Source organism: Tupaia chinensis, unplaced genomic scaffold (assembly GCF_000334495.1).
Source record: "Tupaia chinensis unplaced genomic scaffold, TupChi_1.0 Scaffold138584_1, whole genome shotgun sequence".
Taxonomy (NCBI): Eukaryota; Metazoa; Chordata; class Mammalia; order Scandentia; family Tupaiidae; genus Tupaia; species Tupaia belangeri.
The window spans coordinates 198692-209805 of NW_006198478.1; the positions used below are offsets into that span (position 1 = coordinate 198692).

Here is an 11114-nt window from a genome sequence, read left to right on the forward strand (position 1 = left end):
CTCCCTGGCAGCTTCCTTTCTCTCTCTCTCTCTCTCTCTCTCTCTCTCTCTCTCTCACAGGTGCTTTATAGCAAATTTTAAAATAATAATAATAAGTAAAATTAAGTAAATAATTTTTTAAAAAAATATATCCTCCTCCTAGGGCAAGAAGGTGGCTAGGTAGTTAAGGCACTGAATCCCAAGTGACCAGCTCTGAAGTTTAAGTCCTGGACTCAACAGCTTGAAAGACATGTCAGGCCCATGTCTGTGTGTGCCCAAAATGCTGACAGAAGAAGAGAGGGGATTGTTATTTGGCCATCCCCCATCCATTCTTTCTCTTTCCAGCAAATACAAACACACCCTGTGGAAAATATCAAAAGGCAAAAAGCACATCCTCCAGCCCTAGTCAGCCCTTTAGATGATTTCATCTTAACTAAAACTTCATAAAGGGTCCTGAGCTAACACTACTCAGCTAAGCTGCCACAAATTGCTGACCCACAAACTGTGACATAGTGAATGCTTACTGGCTAAATAAAATCATAGCCACTATGAGGGCCACATAGTGGCACAACAGTAAAACCCACATGGGAGGGATACCAGTTTATCTCCAAAGACCTTCATGCATACCCATGTACCCATGTGCCTATAATCTGGGCTGGCTGGGACTGGGGGTGGATCATGGCCTAGGGACTCTGTCACACTCCCCAAGCCAAAGCCTCTCAATCCTATTTCTAGCCTGAATCTCTTTAAGTGGAAACTCAAAAATGGGATTATCAGGTAAAAGGAATAGGAACATTTAATGGTCTTGATTCATTTTGTCAGATTGCATTCCACCATGATCATGTTCATTCAAATCCCATCTCAAAAGTTCATTTTATAAATTAGAATGAATATGCACTTCGGCCTCACCCAAAGAAAATTTTGTTTAAACTTTGAGTCAAAAAAAAGAAAAAGTAACATGTAACTGACTACACCTTGGGTTACCTGGGGGCAGCCTGTACTTTTGGTATCCAAATAACGTACAATCTGAGCTTCAACGCTCTAGTAAGCTTATTCTCATGTGGAGGCAACCATGACAGAAATAATTTAGACTCTAAACATAGCAGACAGTAGACCATAGCATTTAACAAATTGCATGCAAGATTTGAAGACAACATAAAGGAAGTACAAATCAGGAAAGAAAAATCTTAAAATTGACTATAATTTTACTGTTCTTAATGTCCACTGACTATGTCTTGTCGTTGAATTCCCTTACTGGCTCTCCTGCCTTAACTGGGGTTGCCTTCTTGCTTATACTCTTCCCCTCCATTTCCTATATCTGCCCTTGATTATGTCCATGCCCTGCAAGTCTAAATCCTCTAAACCTCAATTCTACCCTACCTTGGATCCCTCCAAAATATATTAAGATATACTCATTTTTCAAGGATGTACATAATGAAGGTAGCCTGTCATAACTAATCAGAAAACATAATAGGTCATCCTGAAGCATTTGGTCTGAATTTCTAAAGCTCGAGGCCTCTCTAAAGAAAATAAATATTATTACAGTGATCTCTCCAGAGCAAATAACTTACCCCAAGACAAACGCCATCTTGCAGCCTTAGATACAAATAATTGCCAGGATTTCACCTTCCATAAACCAAAGGTAGAGAAATACTGAGTTCCAGCCCAGAGTTCCTGCTACGTGACACTTAGTGAAAGTTCAAGATTAGAAGTGAAACAATAAATCTACACAGAGCTTACTATGTGCCCCCATTGTTCTATATTATATAACAGATTGAGATAGAGATAGGTAACTCACAATAACCCTATGTGGAAGATACTATTATTATTTCCCTTTTATAGATGAGGAAACTGAACCAGAAATAATATTAAAATGACTCGCTTAAGACATCACATTAGATAGGACCAGCAGTTGGCATAATGGCTATGTTGCTGGATTCCCATGTAGTCGACCGCGATTTGAGTTCCAGACACGGTGGCTTAAACTCACGCCAGGCGCATGTGTGTGCGTGCCCAAGATCCCGAGAGAAGAATGGAGGAGAAGGGATTGTGGTGTGGCCATCCTGCTGGGGGGTGATTTCTTGCTTTCTGTCTCTCTGTCTCTCTCTGTCTTTCTGGTGAGTGCACACACTCTATAGAAAAAAAAAACACCCCCTATAAAAAAAAAAAAAAAAACTCTCAGAAAAAAAAGACTATCACATTAGAAAGGCCAGCAGATGGCATAGTGGTTACATCACTAGACTCCTCCATAGCCAGCCATGGTGCAAGTCCCGGACCCAGTGACTTGAAAACCATGCCAGGCATGTGTGTGTGTGTGCCCCCAAGATCCCAGGAGGATAATGGAGAAGGGATTGCAGCATGGCCATAATCCCGTGGGGCGGGAGAGGAGCATGCATGATCTCTCACTTTCCCCTTCCCTATCTCTGTCTCTCTGTTCACCAAGCACACGTGCCCTATGGCAAAAACATTATATATATATATACCACACTAGAAATTGACAAACTAAAATCCAGGCAGTCTGCTTCCGAAGTCCCCAGACTTAACTGACAGCAGACATACGCTCAGGAAATAGGATTTCTCACTGCTGCAGTTTCCTTTTGAATTTTGGTGCAGCTGAAGAGGCCTCACAGTCACCGTGTCTCTCACAGCACAGAAGTAGGAGGCAGAGTCTTTTATGTGGAGCTCCTGTAGAAGAAGGTAACTGTACCCATCAGAGCGACTGAGGAATGAAGAAAAAGGACCTCTCCTCTCCAAACCATCCAGAACATTGTAAGACAGAAATATGGGTGCTTTGCCGTCATGTTGCTGGTACCAGGACAGCCCGTTGAACCCAGATATCTGGTACGTGCAGTTGACCTGGGCGATAGCTCCTTCCATGGCCATCAACTCAGTGGGCTGCTCAATGCTTTGTCCTGCAGTGCCTATGAGAAAACACATGACAGTTACCAGCAGCACTCCTGGAAGCCACATCATTATTGAAATGATAGTTTCCAGTCCAGCTCCTTGGGCCAGCAGTAATGCACTGCTCAAGAGAAGCTGGATTTCTATAGTGAAATGGTTCAAATCCCCTTCCTGGTCTGCCTGAAGCACACCAGGCATCCTTACAAGTGCCCAGGATCTGAAGACCTGGAGGAAGGGGTCACAGTATGGCCAGACCCTGTGGAGGTTGCTCTCCTCTCCTCTCCTCCCCCTCTCTCTTTCTCTCACTCACTCTGTCATACACACACACTCTATCAGGAATAAAGAAAAAAATTTTAATATTTTCCATGTGGTCACAAGACTCTCCCATTGATGCGGGAGAGTTCCTTAGATAGAAATAAGCGGTGTTAGTAGTGACAGCAGTAACAGCAGGACAGTCAGCACCACGACACATCAGGAAAGACTCATCACAACTGTCAGACACTGAAGTCATTTAGCTGGAGGGAAATTATCTTGAGAGCCCCTGAGAGTGATATTGAGACTTACCTCCCATCACCAGGGAAACATAAAAAAGAAGAAAGACCCACATCTGCTGCAGCACACCATGAACCCTGCCCTGCCTCTCCAGTTCCCGAGTCACTGGCAGGTGCAGAGGTGAACCCTCCTCGAGGGTGAGGAGGCAAGCTCAGTCTAGATGCACAGCCCAGAAGAAACACCAGAGGAGGAGTTTCTCTCCTGATGGGGTGACTTGAAGCTTCCACGCGAGCAGCAGTGGTCTCCCTTACAGAAGGACATTTTCTGCTAAGAAATCCACAGGTTTCAATTGAACTGGTTCTGGGGAAAACTGAAAAGAAATTTTCAAATGTGTGTCAAAAATAGGCAAAAGACAGAAGTGGCCAATTTCCCCACCCTAAGTGACTCTGTTCTCAAGACAGGAGAAGATAGAAACAGGCAATTAGACGTGGATTGCCTGCGAATGCTGTCAACATGTTGTTTGTTTATTTGCTTGCTTGCTTGTTTATGGCAATAAGAAAAAGATAGAAGAGTTTTTCAACTGCCTAAGATTTCACAGCAGTTGACCACAGATAAAGTAAAAGATCAGAACAGGGACAGTAGATGGTGAAGTGGTTAAGGCACTGAACTCCCACGTGGTCAATGACAGTTTGAGCCCCAGACCTGGCAGCTTGTTTTCTCACTTTCTCTATTTCTCCATGGTCAGTACATATAAATACTATAGTAGATTTTTTAAATACTTTTTTTAAAAAAAATCAAAAGCTATAATATATATGCCTCGAGTCCATATAAATACTATAGTAGATTTTTAAATACTTTTTTTAAAAAAATCAAAAGCTATAATATATATGCCTCTACATACTGTATAAGGGGGGTATTATGAAAAAGCTAAGCATAGATTTTTTTTTAACACTAAAATAAAATTATAATTACTATAATATGTCTGAACAGGATCTATCTAGTCTGAGGCACTAAGAAGGATAAAATGTCAATTCAAAAGAGACTTTATCAAAATAACATGAATTCTGGTAAAATTGAAACAAGAACAAACATCAAATTTATGAAGCTTAAGTGGAACAATGGCAAAATCATAGATGTTTTACGAAAAGTTTATGGGGACAATGCCTCAAAGAAATCAGCAACTTACAAACTGAGAATTTATTTTAAGAACAGACAAGGGGGCCGCCAGGTGACACGGTGTTTAGTGCGCTGGACTTTCACATGGCTGACTGAGGTTCAAGTCCCAAACCTGGTGGCTTGCTTTCTCATTTTGCTTCTCTCTCTCTCTCTCATCAAATTAAAACAAATAATAATAACAAAATTAAATAAGTAATTCTTTAGAGAAAAAGAACAGACAAGGAGTCGCCAGGTGACGTGGTGGTTAGTGTGCTGGATTCCCACATGGCTGACTGAGGTTCAAGTCCCAAACCTGGTCGCTTGCTTTCTCAGTTTTCTTTTCTCTTTCTCTCTCTCTCTCTCTCTCTCTGGTTAAATTAAAACAAATAATAATAACAAAATTGAATAAGGAATTCTTTAAGAAAAAAAAAACAACAGACAAGGGACTGGCAGGTGGCATGGTGGTTGGGGCACTAGACTTTCACATTGCTTACCATGGTTCAAGTCCTGGACCTGGCAGCTTGCATTTTCACTTTCACTCTATCTCTCTCTAGTCGAATTTAAAAGCAATAATAAAATTAAATAAAACAATCCTTTCTTTTTTGAGAGAGAGAGAATTTTGCTATAGGGCATGCATGCTTGCCAGAGAGACAGAGAGAAATCATCCCCCAGGGGTGATGGCCATGCCACAAGCCTTTCTCTTACATTCTCCTCTTGGGATTTTGGGCACACATGCAAACGCACCCAGCATGAGTTTTAAGTCACTGGGTCCTGGACTCAAACTGCAGTCAACTATTTGGGAATCCAACAACCTAACTATGACTCCATCTGCTGGCCCCAAATAAAATAATTCTTAAAAAAAATAAAAGATGGTGGGACCAGCAGGTGCATGGTGATTAAGGCACTGGACATTCCCAGTGTGAGTCTGTCTCTCTCTAGTCAAATTTTAAAAAAAAGAATGAATAAATAAAATTAAATCAAGTTTTTTTAAAAAGTAAAAATAAATAAATAAAAGACAAAATGATGTTGAAGATGACAGCTGTAGTTGTAGACCATTGACATCAATTTTCAAGGAAAAAAATTAATCTTGTTTATGCCCTAATTGTAAAAGACTGCCAATTAACAGTAGAAACAATAGCCAACATCACAGACATCTCAACTGGGTCAGCTTATACAATTTGACTGGAAAATTAAAGTTGAGCAAACTTTCTGCTCGATGGATACCAAAACTATTCACCTAGATCAGCTGCAGACAAGAACAGATCTTTCCATAGACATTTTCAACAGGTGTATCAAGATTCTGAAGAATTCCTCTGAAGAATGGTAATAGGAGATGACACGTGGCTTTACCAGTACAATCCAGAAGACAAGCACAACCAAAGCAATGGGTTCCAAGACGTGGAAGTGGCCCAAGCAAAGCAAAAGCAGACCAGTCGAGAGCAAAGGTCATGGCCACAGTTTTTTGGAATGCTCAAGATACTTTACTTGTTGGGAACCAGCAGTTAGCATAATGGCTATGTCGCTGAACTCTCACGTAGTCGACTGCGGTTCACGTCCCGGACCCGGTGGCTTAGAACTCACGCCAGGTCCCTGTGTGTGCGTGCCCAAGATCCTGAGAGGAGAATGGAGGAGAAGGGATTGTGGTGTGACCATCTCCCCTGGGGAGGTGATTTCTCGCTTTCTATTTCTCTGTCTCTCTCTGTCCGGGGAGCGCATGCACCCTATAGCAAAAAAAAAAAAAAAAAAAAACTTCAAAAAAATCTCAAAAAAAAAAGATACTTTACTTGTTGACTTCCTGAAAGGCTAAAGACCACTATTTAGAGAGTATTCTGAGAAAGTCAGTCAAAACCTTAGCAGAAAAATACTGATAAAGCTTCACCAGAGAGTCCTCCACCAAAACAATGCTCCTGCTCATTCCTCTCATCAAACAAGGGCAATTTTGTGAGAGTTCAATGGGAAATCATGAAGTATCCACCTCACCGTTCCTTCTAGCTTATTTTGTTTTCTAGTTTTAAAGCACTTTTAAAGATCACCCATTTTTCTTCAGTTAATAATGTAAAAAAAAAGTCTTTATTAACATGACTAAACTTCCAGAATCCTCAGTTCTTTGGGATAGTCCAAATGGTTGGTATCATTGCTTATGAAAGCAATGGAGCTTATGCTGAGAAGTAAAGTTTATAGTTTTATCTTTTCCTTTTAATCCCATTATTCCATGAACTGTCTGAAGCTTCAGACAAGACAGTTCATGGAATAACGTATATGTGTTAATATAGAGAAAGAAATATAAAAAATAAAGAAAATCTAACATTAGTTACTTTAGAGGCTTGGAATTAAAGGGGATGGTGAGAATATTAACCTTTTCTTACATATCTCTATTTTGTTTGACTAACTTTTTTAATAAAGTAAGAGATTGAAAGAAAGTAAAGAAAGGGAAGAAAGGAGGAAGACTAGGGGCAAAAAGGAAAGGAAGGAAGAGAGAGAATGAAATCTATATTTCAAACAATTTAAGTGTTATAAAAGGAAACTAACTCTTTTTCACAGTTTTCTAACCAACGGGCCCCTCACATATAGTGTCTTTACTAAATAGATTTATAGCCCTCATGAACACGCTGGATGTGTTTCTATTTGCTGTATAAAGCAGAATATATATTTAGAGGGGCTAGACTTTACCCAGCAGTAAAATGTGACTCTCTGTGAGAGACCCACAAAGACAGGAGCCATCTAGGTTTGCATCTGGACGCCTCCCTGAGTACACTAGGCATACATTTGCCCAAAATCCTGGGTCACTTGAGGCTGGATGTGTATCATGGTGTCAAGACCTTGCAGAAGTGCTATCTCTATGATCCTAGATAGATAGAGATAGAGATAGAGATAGATAGAGATAGATAGAGATATAGATAGAGATAGATAGATAGAGATAGATAGAGATAGATAGAGATAGAGATAGATAGAGATAGAGATAGATAGAGATAGAGATAGATAGATAGAGATAGATATAGATATAGAGATAGATAGAGATAGAGATAGATAGAGATAGATATAGATAGAGATAGATAGAGATATAGATAGAGATAGATAGATAGAGATAGATAGAGATAGAGATAGATAGATAGATAGATAGATAGATAGATAGAGATAGATAGATAGAGATAGATAGAGATAGATATAGATAGAGATAGAGATAGATAGATAGAGAGAGAGAGAGAGATGAGATAGATAGATAGATAGATAGTAGATAGATAGATAGATAGATAGATAGATAGATCTATATATATATATATATTTCTCTTTTGCACTCTCTCAGAAGAAAAAAATAAAAGAATGTAATACTTGGTTTTAACAAAGACGGTAGTGTCATCTTGTGGCCAGATGTAGCACTGCAACTTTACACACTGTGTGTGTATGTGTGTGCGTTGGGAGAAGTGTGTATGTATACATGCACCAAACCTAAACCTTTTCGTCCTGAGTAATGTAGAAGCGAGGTACCTGAGGAATCACCCAGTCTTTGTCCTGCTCCATCATTTTACAGTGGAGGTTCCTGACATTTAAATCGTGCTCCAGGTTTTCATTTCTTCATTTCTAGCCAGTTTCCCAATGTTACGCTTATAAACATTAGCCTTTATAATAAATAAATGAATATTCAAAGGTACTCGCCCTGGCATCTGCTGCTAAGACTTAGTAAAGTCAATTTGATATCAAATCTATTCCTGGTAGCCTTTAATGTAAAATTCATATTTGAAACCTCACCTTTTTTTTTTCTTCCCAGGCATGTAATATGTGTGGCAGTTCATTCATATTATATCCCTCATTCATTCATTCAAATGCATTTATTGAGAACCTACTACGTGTGAGGTAATGTGCTTGTAGTGCTAGAGATTGAGCAAAACTCTCTCCTCTCATGGAAGCTGCATTCCAGTGAAGGAAGATAAATAATAAAAATAATAAACACAGATAGTATTAAGTGCTACTGAGAAAAATGAAGCCACAAGGAGAAAGGAAGGTCACAGAAGTCCTCAGTGATTACATAATGTCTGAACAGAAATCAGAAGGGGTCGGCAAAAGAATCCTGGTGACCATGTTGGGAGGGAAGCTGATCAGTTAAGAGCCCATAACATCTCAGAAATTAGAGGTCATCCAAAGCAGCACCAAAGATATTCCCCACAGCTTCCTTTCCAGGGATCTGCTGGAAATATTTTCTGCTCTTTGTCAAAATAATGAGGAGCTGGGGAGAGATCTCACTAGGGAAATAAATACTTGAGAGTTGGATTGCCCTTGATATTAGAATTTTTCTTCAAATCTCTTGGGTGTGTTTTACCCCCCCCACACCCCACTTTTAATCAGAGTTACAGAAGTCAAGGCTGATGAAAGTCAATTTAAAATATGATTCAAGATATATAGATCTGACACCATCAAAGAGCCCTGAAAGGCAGGTGCTTCTCAGAGATTCTGAGGACTTATTTTCCATGCCACACTTCCATAAGAATTCTAATGTCTTTCCAAAACAAATATGGGAGCCCTTGACAACAGCTAGATTGAATCTCTGAAGGACATCTCTCTAACTGCCGGACCTGTCAACTCAAGGACAACCAGCCCCCTCCATGACTTTGCAGCTCTGTATAAGTAAGTCTAAGAGAATGGAAAAGCAGTCCTGACACCAGCTCCATTCAAAATAAGGCCACAAACTATTTTTGAAACTTTAATATTTTTTGTAATTTTGTCTAAATATTAATATAATTTGCCTCTTTTTCCATCTGCTTTCTTAACTCTCCCAAGCTGCTAGAATTATGTTCTTTCTTTTAAATTTTGGGAAATTTCTTTTTGTGTTGAGACAGCAACTCAAAAAATTCTTAAACTTAAATTCTTACCATTTTCTCTTTTCATTAGATCAGTGATAAGGGAAAGAAAAAAAATGATAAAGTCATAAAGGTCATGAAGGAGATTCTTTGATAATTATGTAAACACAAGGACAAGCCAGGTTCATATCCTTTCCTTTCCTTTCCTTGTTAAAGAGAACATGAAGACCCTTTCATTAAGTGAGCTCACTTTTGTTTAACCTTGGATAGAAGGACAAGAATTGACTCTTGCGGATTAAACAAAATATGTCTAGGCCATCCTAAATTCTTCTCATTTCCTCTACTCTGCCTTAGCTCCACCAAGTTACTTGTGAATAATGACAGAAGATGAATCTTCCTTCCTTCTAGAAACAAAGAAGAGTTGGTTTGGGTCCTGTCCCAAGGGTCAATAGTCCTTTACTTCTAGTCTGTCCAACACAACACGGGACCAGTCTTTATTCCTCATCTTCAGTACTTCATAACTATTCTCCAGTACCCCAGATTCCAAAGGTCACTGTAAAAATCCAAAGAGTTCCAAAACGCTAGAGAGAAGCTCGTTTTCTCCTGAGAGTCTCTAAATGGAAACACATACAGTAAGAAATAAGCTCACATTGAACTGGCCTGTTTTGGGGGTGAGGAGGGAAAACAGACAGATAACAGCTCATCCTAGCACCCCATGATTCCATAGAGATCCCTGCAAGGTGTTCTTGTTCCTTTTTCCCCTTATTTGCTCAGTGACACTCTTCCACCCCAGGGCTTCCAAGATACTTGCTTTTAGAAAATGTATTATTCATTTCCTGATGTCACTTGGCCCTTATTTTCAGATGCTTTCATATTCAACTTTAACATTTTGCTATTTTTATGTGCTTTGATTATTTAAATTTCAACTATTTTATAAGATGATTTTAGCAACATCAGATACAATCTAAAACTTGGGAAATTTTAGAACATTTTATTTATCTGATTAGTCAGGGTAGAGAAACAATTAATTTTTTTTTTTAATTTTTAAGAACTTAAGTCAGGACCAGCAGATGGTGTAACAATTACATCAATAGATTCACATGTAGCTGACCACGGTTTGAATCCCAAACCTGGCAGCTTAAAACTCATGTCAAGCATGTATGTGTGAGTGCCCAAGATCCCCCAAGAGGAGAATGGAGAAGAAGGACGGATTGTGGCATGGCCATCCCCTCAGGGGATGACTTCTCACTTTGCTTCTATCTCTCTCTGTCTCTCTGGCAAGTGCATGTGCCCTACAGAAAAAAAAAAAAATCTCTCTTTGAAAAAAAAAACCTTTTTAAGTCTTCCCTTTACCTCACTTTACATTCTGATAGTTTCAACAGCTAGCAAAAGGGAACAAATCTACAACAATGATATAAAAAGCTAGAAGACAAGGGAGAACAGAATACTCAGATAAGGCCTCTTCTTTTGTTTCTTCAACACTGGTCCCAGGCTATTCTCCTCTCTCATCAATAAATCTAGTCCTTATGAAAACACAGTTCCTGTTTCTCCAAAAATCTACCTTCTGAAACTCTAGGTTGTCCTATGCAACCCCCGAATACCATACCCCAAATGTAAAGTCACCATTCTAGGATTAGACAGTAGCGTAACTGTAAAATGGGATGTTCTGCAAGGCAATACTATATAAGAAGTTTCCCAGCTCAAGTCTGGAGACCTCCCTGAATACTCCAGGCTGGCTGACGACTGGAGGTAGATTGTGGTGTTGGGAGCCTACGGGGGGTATGCTCTCTCTCT

General features: G+C 39.5%; 1 gene segment (V, D, J or C); it reads right to left on the bottom strand.

The window, feature by feature from the left end:
- Positions 1-2481: 2481 nt before the first annotated feature.
- On the bottom strand, positions 2482-3587 carry LOC102480356 (T cell receptor alpha variable 1-1-like). The segment is given in 2 exon segments: positions 2482-2900; positions 3445-3587. Coding segments are annotated over 2 exon segments (462 nt in total).
- Between the last annotated feature and the right edge of the window lie 7527 nt (positions 3588-11114).